Raw genomic sequence first — 14,261 nt, 5'->3', positions numbered from 1 at the left:
CACCTCCAGAAGGTGCTCTACATCATCCAGGTTTCTTAGAAGGCCACGACAGTTCCACTGTATAAGTACTGAAGCCATTTTAGGCACAAAAACTGGAGCGCATGGAAAAGTGAGTCAGTTGCCTCTCTTCGGAGGAGTTACGAGTTTTTTCGATTTTTGTTTCTTCGTAGTCTGCCACTCCATCTCATCCTGGTCAGAACCCGGAGTCGATGAGGGGGCAGACAAGGCAGCGCCAGTGTTCTGCTGAGCCCCGCAGGCAGACTTGCCTGCTAGCCCGGGCAAGCCTAGGCATCATCCGAGTCTTCTCAAGGCACTTTAGTTTCCCCGGACACTCGTTGGAATTCTCAAGCCGTGCACCTCTTCTCCGCCACGCGAGTTCTCCTCCATCCTGCGGCCGCAAAGACTAATTGATACCCTGAGCAGAGCTTTGAAAGTGTTTCCTGACAGTCCCGACACCCCGAACAGCCGCCGTGCTTCGTCACCGCTTCCCTTTATGCACGTCCCCACCCTCCACTCGTTATTTCGAGCACCGAAGCGCCGGGAGAGAGGGCAAGCGGCGGGGTGCCGAAAGAACGGGGGCTTCGCCGCAATCGCTCAACTTCACATTGACCTTCGCACATTTTCTTGCGGTTGCTATTACTACGAGACCCGGTCGCACACTCTCTGGCTCCCCCTCGCCTCCCCCTCCACGCCCCTAAAAGAAAATTCCTGCAATACAAACTCTTCTTTCCGTGAGTTAAAATTTGTTGATGGTCCTCCCGGTGGTGTGGGAGGCAGGTTCCGCTCCGATGGTCTGGAGCGTGGTGGCACGAACGTCGCTGAGTGACGGGTCGACTCACTGCTTGTAGAGAACTATGTGCATTTATTTACACTCTAGTTAAAAGTCCCAACTTGGGAGACCATCCTGCATGCCTCGTCTAAAGTCTCAACCCCCTGTCCCCAATTTCTCTCAATCAAATCCAAAGTCCGAATCCCTCGAAATTCTTTCCGCCCTCTTTTTGTAGGCCCGTAGGGCCCTCCTTTCCCCTAAGGAACCGACCAATCTCTTCAAATTCCACCACTCACACGTGGTACACTGTTCTCCAATGGTCGACGAGCTGTCATCCTGGCGCTCCAACTGCCAAACCCAAATTCCTTGTGGAGTTGTTCTCTGCGATTTTCCCAGTCTGACTAGCGCCAACCGCTAAGTTATTGCATCGGGCAAGAGCGACAATTTTACAATTAGCGGCAAAACCCTCTATATACAGGCACATTCGGCTAAAAGCCACAAACATCTGCAAGAGCGGGGTGTCCCAGGGATCTGTCCGAGCAGACTGCCGAAATCCGAGATGTTTCTTAACGACCGCGGGGGAACCGCTCCCACCTCTCGGCCGCTCTGCCTACGCAAATGCTCCCTCCAAAACGCCGACACCCAGAAAGAAAGCTAAAAAACAATGCCGACGCAACTCTGGAAAGTTCAAACAAAAGAAAACACCTTAATTAATAAGCATGATTGCTATATGTTGTGTCTGATGACTCCATACCCACGAGTTTTCGTAAATCTGAAATACGAGCTTTGATGTGAACTTCAACCCGGAAAGCATGTGTATTACCGCGAATAATATGACATGAAAAAACCCTCAATGTTCCTTCGGTTTCCTTGCCAATTTGTAAAAAAAAAAAAAAAAAAAAAACATTGGTTTAATATAGACTCGTAAAGCGAAGCAAATAGGCCTTTGAATTCATTGATAGTTTCAGAGATGGCGGAGCTCGTGGGGCGAACGGTATACGGGTAGTGAACGCCGAGATCGGCGGTTTGAGCTCATAATGTCCGGGGGTGTACATCGATATATAAATTCAGGAGTCAGCCTTGGCAGCGCGTTAAACCAACACCTTCTAGAAACTCAAGACCCTCTCACTTCCTGCGTGACGTCACGCACCCCGATCCACCGTCAGTTCCGTCGCCATAACTGTCATGCCCGGTTCTGCTGTGGGGTTGGACGCGGTATCTGCCACTGTGATCATTGTTCGTCCGTAACGAGAAATGCAACGGTGCTGCAACTTTCTCTTGTATATGTCCGTGAACTTTGTTCTTCAAAGCTCAAGTCTCGGCGCGATGTCGGCGAAAAAAGAAGAACAGAAAGGTGAAACGAAGCGGTTACGCTGACTACGGCTAAGCCTCGTTACACCTCTCCGGTGGGTGTTTGGTTTGTTCGCGTGCGTTCCACAACGTTCTCCCCGAAAGAAGTGAACTAGGAAGGAGCAAGAAATATATCCGGTGTATGTGTGTGCGCGTGCGTGCGCGTGTGCTTTCGTTAACGTCTACATGCTTCGCGATCCGTGATCTGCATCTGCGAGAGCAGCGAGAGTCAACGCAGTTCTTTGGAGCTCAGGTTTCGAGGCATCATCTCCAAAAGGATATCATTACAAAGGTGGAGCGTTATATCCTTTGGGAACTTTTCTTTTTGTTACTTTTGAAATATATTAGTCCAGCCAAGTTTAGAATTCGGAAACTTGGCGAGCAATGGTGTGAAAATATAGGGAACACGAAAAATGCTTTGCTAGTTTCGGTACCATTGGTGCTCTGTTATCGAAAGTGCTGAAGCCCGATTTATTTCTATGGTTGTACTGTAATATTGAAAGTTGGCTTGAGTCCAGGAAACGATTATAGATAAACGTTCGGTATAATGCTCAACGCTGCTAGCGTTCACGTTGATCCTTCATGCGTAGGAGTTCCTGTTTTAATAGTAAAGCTGACGCAAAGCGGTCGGCGTAACGTGCATTGTTTTCTTTGTTTGGCGGTAAAGTGTTCCTATTCTGGGTATTCTATTGTATGTCTTCTGTTGATGTACTAATTGTGGAATGTCCTTTACGTGTCTTTGTTGGTTTTACCGGTCATATATTCCTATCTGAGCACCCAGTTGTATGGTTTGTGTATCTGAGCACCCAGTTGTATGTCTTACGGTGGTGTACCGGTTGTGGCATTTCCTTTAGGCATTTTCTCTTAACAAAAACAGCTGGTTTACAGTATACAACCTCAAACAGGTAATCTGACACCAGAATTTAATTAATCTCATAGCGATGAGGAAGCCTATTGAGTGTCAGAAAGCATTGTTGGGAAATGCACTTTTAATACGGATGCCGCTTAAATCTAAACTTACCGTTTTGAAGAGAAGCTAGGAATTGGTAACACTCCAAAGAAGTGAAGGATATGGTTGATATGTGGCAATATGTATGTAATCAAATTGCAGAGCTTTGCCATTTGTTCAAGATATTTTTGAACGAATTGGTACTTGTGCTTTCTTTCATTGGGTTATAAAATTATGCAAGGGAGCCATTGGCTGAGTCATTTTTATTTCTTCGAGTTGATAAGTAATGAAAGCACATGTACCAATTTGTATGTGTTTTTTTTTGTGATAATCAGAGCAATGTATGCTCTGAGCTTCTTAAGAATACTTCATTCTTGGGTTGTCGACTAGCATAACAGTGAACAATAAACATTTCTAACACATCGCTGCGTCTGTACATCAAACTAAAAAAGCTGTTTCCTTGTAGCCTTCGTCAGTGTCTGATTCGAAATTAATTATAGTTGTATTGAATGAATAAGGAAATCGCGTACTTGCGGATCCCGTTGCGTGTTAAAGTCGACGTTATCTCGACCATCGGCTCTCTTGGGCTCTCTGAGCCGGATCTTTTGGGAAGGAAAACGTACGAACCTTGGGCCCGTTCTTATAATTTCCTCGACAATTTGGGACACTACAGCAACCCATCGTGGTTCCGAAACGCAAACGAAACCCGGCACGCCAAACGGAGCTCACGCGGGAAGAGATGCGGACGGCGTAGCAGCTCCCCAGCGCCGACGCTAGATCGGCGTACGTGACGTCGGCGCCGTGGGAGAGGGAAGGTGAAGGGGCCTTACTTTCTAGAGGCTGTTGGTTAAACACAAGTTTTGTATTTACGTATTATTATGTCGAATACGTTTCTGGGTTTCCCCCACTTCGGTCTACACCCGGATAATGTAAAGAAATGACGTAACGTGCGTTACACTATCTCCAATCACGTGATAACCACTATGCTTGGCGGGTGACATGTGGCTTACAAAATCTCGCGGATTTTGGTGGCTCCGCGTGCAGAATGTTAATAAGCAATTTAGGTACAAAACTTTTCTCAGGCATGAACAAGACAGGCTACAATTTTTATACGAACCCTGCTGAACACAGTTAATCCAGACACATCACCGGAAATAGTTTTTGAATTCTATTTTGCTCGATTACATCAACTCTTTCTCAAAAAGTTAAATATACGGAGGAGCACTTCCCAGACAACCAGCAGTGGTAATGACTACTAGTATATTCACTTCTTCGTTAGAATGATAAACAGAAAGCGCGGTTCGCTTGTTTGTTTAAGCTGTCCTGTCTGCACACTGCCGAAAAATATTTCTAGAGGTAACTTTCGACGGCAGAATAATTTGAGCGGAGCATTTCGGAACTATACTCAAAAACTCGAAGAACCTAAATCTCTCAGCGAATCAGAGAAGCATTAGCTTTCAGTTCAACGTTTCCAAAAATTGCTTTACAAGGTTCTTTTTTTATTGTAATTTTTGCGTTTTGCTGGGAAAGCTGGACTATAAAAAGACATCATGAAATACAAGAAAAACGTATGTCACCTTGTATGTCATATTGCCTCTCTTTGTAACATAGCAGTTGCAAAGTTGCCATAGCTACTCCATGGACAAATATTTTCAAGTTTTTGCCGCTGCTCCTATCGATCACAGTAGTCAGCTGCCTAATAACACTGTCGCACTGTCTGATAAGATGCTGAATTTGTAAAATATTTTCCGGGAATCTCTTTCTGGGCCTTGTGCCCTCTTGCACACTCTCTATTAGTGTAGAGCCAAGATATAGACCATTTAATGGGAATAAACTTGACATTACGGTATAAATAGCCGGGCATTCGCTCAGCTCTTTGTTTCGAAAACAAAGCACATAGATAAGACTTGATGCTGACCTCATTTTCCTCGAACGCTATTGGTTAAATCTAACATCAGCTCGTCTTGGCTCATCTCAGTTTATGACTCTGACGTCAGGTCTAAAGTTCGGCTTCTTTGCCACAAGTATATGCAATAAAATAACAGGCAGTATAGTGCCTAGTGCAAACATAAACAAGACTCCTCCTCTCGTATGGCGCTGGTACAGCGGAGAGCAGAGAGGTAACAGGATACACCGGAATCCATTCGGTGCTAGCGTTTACCATGGCTTGGCGGAGGCATTCCTCAGCTCTCAACGAAAACTAACAAAAAGCGGACGCGCCGAACCTTAACACAGGGTATATGCGTGCATGCGGCTATGTTCGGGAGTGTATTAACGGCCCGTGGTTCTTTAGATCTAGCCTACTTCCAAACATAGACAGCCGAATGAGAGGGAAAAACGTGAGAGACGATTGCGTCAGAAAACATAAAAATATGACTGAAATAAAGACGCGCAACGGATACTTTAATTATCGAGTATTCAGAGAGCTTCTGAAAAAATGTCTAAAAACAAAATTTCAACACTAAACACACACACACACACATAAAAAGACTTGTATTTGCCAGTTTTTTCAGCCCCGTGTATGTGGAGTGGCTCTTATCAGACACGGTTGTAATCGATAAAGCACGACACATGGAACACGGAGCTTATCGCCAGCATAGCTAAAGCGGTGCCGAGCAGTTGTCCTTGACATTCATTGGCTGTCGACCGACTCCGCGAGTCAAGAACATATCGCGGCACCATCAGGGAAAAAAAAAGATAAAAATATCGATTTCCAGTTGCATTTTGCTTTCATCCGCTCACTTTCGTTACATACAAGATCAGTCATATGCACTCGGCTTTTTTTTTTATTATTACTCCATTTAATTACTGAAAGTGAGATGTTCGTAACACTAGACGGTTCAATCATTTTTGAGGAGAACGTTAAATTAAATGGAGAGAAAAAGAAAAAGTATGTTTGCTTCCGACAACAAAAGGGCCGGCAAATTTCCTTTCTAAATGCGAGCTGAGTCAAAAATGCTAAAACTTCTACTTCGAGATAGTCTCTTCTAGCAATTTTAATTTTCTCAAGTTTTACTATTTCCTCCTCTCGGACGGGCTGTCTAATTTTCTACACTAGAGTTGCTGAATTTTGAGAGCAACCTTCGACTCAGAAAAGAAACGAGAGTTCCACTAATTAATGCTTGTCGTGCGAGATGCGAAACAAAAGAGGCTCAGTGAACCAAAACAAAAATATGGCATCCTGCCTTTGTTTTTTTTTTTTTTGTTTGTTTCATTTAGGCTGGAAACGTTTCTTTACCCTCCCTAGGATACGATCAAATGAATTATGTTTCGACTTCGAATACACCGTGTCGCTCGTGTAAGCTGCAAGAACCCAGCACCAACAACGTAAGACGCAGAAACGTGAAAGGAGCCTTAAAACCGGATTTAGCCCCAGCGATAAAAAAATAAGAAAAGAAAAAAGAAAGTGAATATCGAAAGTAGCAGGACCGAGCAGCAGCCAGGTGCAAGTGGGGAAGCACGCCGCCGGTCGAAGCTATAAAGAGATGCCGAAGAGCAACGTTGTTACTCGCGGTTCTTCCCGTCCGGCTTAGCGTATCCGAGGGGTCAGCAAAACAAACACACTCCAGGGTGGATCCGTAATTCACTTAGGGCGGGCTGGCGGACAGGGGCGAGCAAACCCCTTTTCGAGGGCATATTTGGCGTTCCCGGCAAACAAGGGCAGCGTGTTCTGGCCGTGTGTTACGTCGGTGCAGCCGGTAGGCGAGGAGTTGCTGGTTTCTGCGTCTACTAAGTTGAACTCCGGAAAAGAACGTCTGGGATGCGTATGCCACGTGGGATTTCCCTTGCTGCTACCCGTCTCGGGGAATGACACAGCAGACCGGTCCAACAGCACGTAAACATTTGATGACCGCTATCGCCTGCGACGGCCCTTTATCACCGGCGGAGCGCCGCTCGCGCGGCCAGTTGCCCTTGGACCCCTCGTGGTGAAGATGACCACTCATGATTGTCGGAGAGGCAACCTGGGCCAAATGCTTGATATCTCCAGGTTGCCCACAAGGCAAGGACAGTCGATTCAATGGATATCGTATCGCAAAAGATGGCCGCATTATTAAGAGGATTAACGAGCGTCAAGTCGAACCAATTATCGGGCTTGTCCTTTAGTTAGATTCACATTTATGCGTTTGGTACTCAGTGAAGCTGAACTGAGGGAAATCACAAACAGTAACTCGCGTTTCTTTTCCTTCTTTTTTTTTCCACGATAGTAATTACATAAAAATAGTCAGAGTGCAGGCGAGCTGGTGTAAGTTGAGCATGATTGTAAACCTGAGACTGGAGCAGAAAAGAGAACACAACAGAAGGTAGAAAAAGGGGCCTCCTCTTTTCTACCTTCTGTTGAGTTCTCTTTTCTGCCCCAGTCTCAGGTTCAAAATCAAGTTCAGTAATTACATTTTTTCCATGGCCCGAGTCGTCCGAGTAGGATCTCCAGAGTGCTTGAAAATTCAGGCAATTAGCTGTTGATGATAATAAAAAAAATGAAATGACAGTGATGATGGTTTGTGTACTATATGGACTTGTAACGAGTAAGCGATACTTAGTTACTTATTTCGATAACTGTCCGGGAAAATGACGTACGCTGAGACCAGCTTCACGAGCATTTCTCCAAAATTGGCTTCTCGAAAAAATTCAGAAACGACGGGGAGAGCCTGAACCGTTCTATGACTTGCCGCCAAATTTGCCGTACCGCCTCGAGGATTCGACATTTCAATGATAATATGATGAAGTGGAGGAATTTCTTCCTGTTTTCTGGGATCGCCTACTGCAATCTAAAGGAATAGATTGGACGTACCAGATATGAACTATAATTACGAAACGTGTACGCAATGAATAATGCATGAAACTATACACACAGACATCATAAGAACTTACACAAGGAGAGACTCCACAAGATCGAGCAGGGGAAGTGCCAACCAGTGGCGTAGCCAGGAATATTTTTCGGGGGGAGGGGGGGGGGGGGGGGGGCAGATGTTCCACAAGCCCCCCTCCCTGGCTACACTCCTGGTGCCAACTTTACTACGTTGTCTGAAAGCAGTGCGCTTTTTTTTTTCCCCCTTGTCGGAAAAGTTTGCTAACGGCCGAAAACGGCTGAAATGTCATGCCCTGTCGCGCCTGTATCGGCACGCTACAAAGAGCGCTTTCCCGCGCCGGGTTGGGTGGAATTCGAAGCGCCAACCGCCGATAGAGAGAGTGAACTCGGGTTCGAGTTCGGGCACTCACCGCGGTCCGAAGCCGTGTTCCCGGAAGAGGCGTGCGGAGCACGCGGTCGTCCGCATGTCGCTGCCGTCGGTGCTGGCGCCGCCGAACGAGAGCGTGGGTATCCTTCGGCGGCGGGGGAGCGGCGTTCTCCCTTCCGCCGCAGCTGAGCTCCGCCGAGCGACTGTGCCGACGGCGAGAGCGAGGGAGGCGGCGGTCGACGCGTTCGGGAACGCCGGCGCTGCTCCGCTCTTTCGGCGAAACGGTCAGCGCCGCTTAAAGCGCAGACCGCATGGCGCGTTTTTCTGCACGCGAAAACGCGACGCGCTATGAACGCTAGCGTGGAAGCGGACGAGGGGGCACCCGCATGCAGACAAAGCCAAGCACCGCCGGCCGCGCGTTATCAGCGTTGCCAGATAACAGAATTCTCAACACACGGTGTAAATGTTCGCGCCAATACTACAAAATCAGGATTAAATGAACAAATATGTAAATAAAACGGGTTTGTGTGCCAAAAGAAACACATTTTTAATGTTTATATGGAAAATAAAAATGCTTTCGAACACTTTGAAATGTGCTGAATACGAAACAGCGTACTCTGCAGGATCACGTGATAGTTCGACCGACCCTCATTGGGCGAGAGCCACTTCGACGCCTCAGCGCGCGCGTCCTGTTCTGGGTCGGCTAGAAAAGAACGCTCCCGCGAAAACGCGCGCCCGCGCGCAGGAAATGACGTCAGTTTGACGCCGACGCGCCTGAATCGCGAGCAAAAACGCGCCATGCGGTCTGCGCTTAACAACTCCTGGCTACGCCGCCCAAAAAACCGTTCGTGACTCGTTAGCTCACCGAAAATTAACGCCTTACTGAGATTCGTTATCATCCTGCAAACGTCACAAAAAATCGTTACTGTCACTTCCAAAGCACTAACGAATGTTACGTTTACGTTACTTTTAGATTTCGGGATTCGGCAGCAATGAGCCGCGGTTGCGAATTTTGAGGGCAATTGAATACTTACAGAGCGATTTTACTAAATTTTTTTCCTTCGTTTATCGATCTTGTAGCATTAAGTGAGGTCCCTATAGCACGTTGGACCTTTAAAGAGACCGAAAACGTGACTATGACTATATTTAATTAATATTCTTAGATGGATAATGGAAGGTTGCTTTTAATGTATAACCGAGTGGGTTGAGGACCAGGTTCCAACTGATTCGGCCAGCATGCGCCGCGTGAGTCGATGACGATCACGGTGGTTGTGATTGAAGACGATGACGAAGTATGAACGTCAATCTTCTTAATATTTTCCCCCTCTACATGAAGGATGGCACATTGGCGTCATAGGGGTATCACAGAGCTGCGATTGGTGGGTAGTACTTTTTGAGTCTGGCAACGTGAACGGTGTCACGATAACGATGGCGGTGGTCCACGGGAACCTCAAGAGCTTTCATGACGTAGTTCACTGGGGATGTTTGGGATATCACCCGATAAGGTCCGTCATATTTATACAGGAGCTTTTCAGAGAGGCCTACTTGGCGTTGTGGGATCCAGAGCCACAGTAAGTCTCCGGGATTAAATCTGTTTGGCTGATGACGAGAATCATATCGGCGCTTTTGTTCAGCCTGGGTGTTGATGGTTCGCAGACGCGCGATTTGCCGGCACTCTTCTGCATAGGAAGCCATTTCTGAAAGTGTCTGATTTTCAGTTGCGTCTGAGCGGTATGGTAAGATTGTGTCCAGGGTAACCGAGGCTTCCCTGCCGAACAAGAGGAAAAATGGTGAAAAGTTGGTGGTGGCTTGGATGCTAGTATTGTAGGCGAAAGTTATGAATGGCAGAACCTTGTCCCAATTGGTTTGGTTGGCGTCGGTATACAGGGCGAGCATGTCGAGAAGGGTTCTATTGAGTCTTTCAGTTAACCCGTTTGTCTGTGGATGATATGCAGTGGTTGTAGAATGAATGGTATTGCAAGCTGCGAGAAGTCCTTGAACTAGAGCGGAAAGAAATACCCGACCGCGATCGCTGAGCAGTGTGTGTGGTGCGCCATGGCGGAGCAGTATATTGGTTAGAAAGAAGGTTGCCACATCTTCTGCGGTCGCAGTTGGGAGGGCGGATGTCTCAGCATATCGGGTGAGGTGGTCGATTGCAACTACAACCCAGCGATTTCCAGAAGATGAAGTGCGCAAAGGTCCGATCAGGTCAATTCATACGCGTTCGGAGGGTCGCGAGGGACAGGGTAAGGGCTGTAATTGTCTAGATGGCGCTTGCGTGGGACGCTTTCGTCTTTGGCACTCAGCGCATGCTTGCATGTAGCGCTGAACGCTGCGACAGAGTCCGGGCTAGAAGTATCGCTGGGAGATTCGAGTGTAGGTTTTTGCGAAGCCGGCACGGCCACATGTTGCGTCTGAATGCATGGAATTCAGTACTTCGCCGCGAAGGTGTTGGGGAATGTAAAGTAACCAACGTTGGCCATGAGGCAGGTAACTGCGTCGGTATACAAGACTGTCCCGTACACAAAAATGCCGAATTTTTCTTGAAAACGCGCGATTCGTAGATATTTGAGATCCGTTCAGGTGATTGATAATTTGAGTGATACGGGGATCTGACGCTTGATCGCGGGCCATATTTGTTAGGCTTAACGATTGAAGACAAAGAGGATCCTCATCAAATAAGGTGTTTGGTGACTCATCGGGAAGAGGGCAACGGGATAAGCCGTCCGTGTCACCATGCTTCTTGCCGGACTTGTAGCGAACTGTGTAGTCGAACTCTTGGAGACGTAGCGTCTACCGCCCAAGAAGGCCAGATGGGTCTTTCAGTGACGCTAGCCAACAAAGATCATGGTGATCGGTGACCACGACAAAATGACGGCCGTACAAGTATGGTCTAAATTTCCCGATGGCCCACACGATGGCAAGACCTTTTTCTGTTGTGGAGTAGTTTATTTCTGCTTTTGTGAGCGTATGACTGGCGTATGCAATGACGTAGCTGGTGTATCCTTCTTTCTTTTGAGTGACAATTCTTAACAATATTAACGAGCACGAAATCTGATAGACCATACATGAAATACTAACGAAATAACTTTATTCGTCAGTTACTCCTGATTATAACGAGTACGTGAGGACGCCACTGAAAACCTAACGCGCTACGTCGTTGCTTCTAACGCCTCGACACTGCCGAAAACCACGACTGCTGCAGCTACGACTCCCTTGACACCGTTCACGCGCCGTCTGAATCCTCGGGTGGGGGATGTTTCTCTTGAAGTTGGCGGAGCTGCGCTTTTGTAGACGATCACGTCCGATTCCGGCACGGCATGCCGTATCCCTCCCGGCTGGTTCAAAGGGGGATGTTGTTGCGCTCTCGTCACACCGCCCGGAGTTGCGGCGAGGCGGAACTGACGCCATTGTCGCGGAGGGACCGGGGGAGGGATGACGATGATCCGGAAGGGGGGATACGGCTGCTCAATTAAGCGACATGTTCTAGGTCTGACTGTATTGTCGACGCAGGGAAACTATCCGAGGGACAGGCTCGAATATATATACAATATATAATATATGTTATCGTTTTATTTTCGTTTTTCTCGGGTGAGGACTCCTAGTTTCGTTTTAAGAATAGAGCACTGTTGTTTGTTTCTTCGACTAATTTTATTATTTGTGTGTATTTGCATCTAATTCGGGCCACTTTCTTTTTTTTTTTTTCGTACCGGAAATACATTGGTGTAGTTTATATTTCTAGAAATACGCGGTTTAATAAAAGAAACCTCGGCGCCTCTTTAAGCGTATCCTGAAAAAATGACAACGCTGGGAGTCGAGAAAAACTGGGTAGAACGTCCGGCATCCTTGAAAAGAATCGGAAAACAATAGTGGCTGTCGACGTTTTTCTCGCAAGCTTACTGCCTCCCGGTACTCAGAGAAGTGAACTCCCAGCGAAACGCCCGATGTCAATCCGAGGTTCGCACCAAAATTATCGTTTCAAGCTATATGTTCCCATTTCGACTTCCTTCGTAATTTTGTTTGCCGTTTTTTTTTTTTTGTTTTTTTTTTTGTTATGCATTAGAGAGGTTTATGCATTAGGGAGTTTCAAATAACTGTGACTTCTAATTTAGGGTTAAGTAGTCACAGAATGCCTTTTCAATGAGGATAGCCGGCAAATCTATTTGTATTTCCTGCGTGTTGTAGCGGTGGGCGTAAGCTTAATAGCATGGTCGTGCTGTTTTTTAAAAGGCAACTTGCATTAGCTACCACTGATCATTTACGAACTGTGAAATGTCGTGCAGAAAATACAGCTGTTATTCATCGACTCACCGCTAGCTTGTTATGAACCCTGAATTGAAATAAAGTGCTGGTAATGCGGAATGAGCAAACTTCCGTCTATTGTGAAAGGTTCTAGTTTAATTCAGCTTATTCTAGAGTAATTAATTGTACGGCCGGAGCGTGCGTCACCCCGATACACACGCTGCCCTTATTCGTAACTGGCAGTTGGGAAAGTCGACCGAGCAGCTGAGGGTCTTGCCACACAGACTCAACACGTTCAAAACTGCAACTTCGCTTTCTATTTTTTAAGGGGGAAGGGGACGCAAGGCAACTGATGGTGCTCCAGAAAATGACAACCCGCAGATGATTGATGGTTGTTTGGAAAGGTGCGTAGCAGACACGTATGTGGTAAAGACGAAACAAAAAATAACCAAGAACCGTTACTGTCCACCCGCTCAAATAGTAGTTTCGTGCATTACCAAGTCTCGGCTGGAAGGCGTTATACTGTGCGTAGACTGCAGCGCGTTTCTTTTCTTTTCAAGATGAGGCAAAAATTACCTCTCAAGTTGAAGCAAAAATGAAGGCCGACGCGACGCTACATTTTGTTTCAGCATATATCGGCATTCGTCAAAAGCCACGGCCAGCCAAGACTAGAGTCAGAATCTACACAGTTGCACAGCTGCGTTGTGACGTGTCTTTCTCCCAAGCGCTTATTCAACAGCTGGGGCCGTAGCCTACGCCACTTCCCAAGATATGCCGAACGGAGTAAAGCAAAGGAAGGTGCGGTTGTAAGAACAAAGTGAAGCGCTGAATTGTAGGTGCAACTCACCTCGTGTATTTTACCCGTTTTCTTGATATTTTCTATTGTTCATTAAAGGGGTCCTGGAATCATATTTAAGCATCTACCTTTTTTGCGGTTTCCACATCTCTTGGGGTTCGGGCAAGTCAGCTGGCACGGAGATAGTAACTAAATATCAGTGCGTCGTATTTTAACGGGACGACGCCAAAAACTTCCTCCACCTACGCGGCGACCCGCGGTGCCTAAAGCGCGCGATATGTGAAGACATCGCGACGCTTTAGGTCCGGGCGTTTCTACTGGCCAGAGCCGCTAAAAGCTTCTGTTTAGTCGAAATACAAAATATAAGTGGCCCGAGCCGTTTTAATTATTTATAAAAGTGGTTTTCATTTAGTCCTTTAGACCAGAAAAGAAACAAATGCAGTTTATAAAGTACGGAAACAATAAATGACCCGTCGATATACCCGCCACCAAGCGATGGAAAAGGCGGTGCATACTAGAAAGGTCAAGTGGGATCAGGCGCCGACGAGCGGCGAGAGAGAAAGCTCCCGGATGTAGGCGGCGGCGCTGCAGTCGAGGATCCGACTGGTTCCGAGCGTTCCGAAGGCCTTCGGCGAGCAGTTTCGGCTTGCGGTTTGGCCCTTTGGCGGTATGGCAGCGCGAAGTGGCTCCCATTCAGAAGTGATCTTTACCCCGCGTTTGTTGTCGTTTGTGGCCAATAAAGTGTCATGCCGAATTAGTGTTTAATCACGCAGAAAATGCAATGCGAGCCACCAGGGCTGCCCGCTTCGTACAGCCTATCGAGAACATGCTTTAGTGGCGCCCTCTCGAGCCGTGGACACGGAATGCGGCAGCCATGGGCGCTCGCTGAGCTCACTACCCCTCCGCTAGTTCACGGCCACTCAAGCAACAAAGAACGTCATGGAGGAGGTGATTTTTTGCTTGTTTTTGTGATTTTTATTT

The 14,261-nt window shown here is 47.0% G+C and overlaps 1 protein-coding gene across 1 annotated transcript in view; it reads right to left on the bottom strand.

The window, feature by feature from the left end:
• Positions 1 to 8,614, bottom strand: part of LOC115321560 (connectin) — a 100,536-nt gene extending 91,922 nt beyond the window's left edge. Inside the window, exon 1 of the mRNA XM_040218774.3 lies at positions 8,286 to 8,614. Coding sequence (XP_040074708.1) covers positions 8,286 to 8,341 — 56 coding nt within the window. The 5' untranslated portion in view covers positions 8,342 to 8,614. The remainder of the gene's footprint in view (positions 1 to 8,285) is intronic.
• Between the last annotated feature and the right edge of the window lie 5,647 nt (positions 8,615 to 14,261).

The sequence above is a fragment of the Ixodes scapularis genome, unplaced genomic scaffold (genome assembly GCF_016920785.2).
Source record: "Ixodes scapularis isolate PalLabHiFi unplaced genomic scaffold, ASM1692078v2 PGA_scaffold0__279_contigs__length_252992795, whole genome shotgun sequence".
In the NCBI taxonomy this organism is placed as follows: domain Eukaryota; kingdom Metazoa; phylum Arthropoda; class Arachnida; order Ixodida; family Ixodidae; genus Ixodes; species Ixodes scapularis.
The sequence above is the reverse complement of the archived record's forward strand: the minus strand, read 5'-3'. Positions and strand labels throughout refer to the sequence as shown.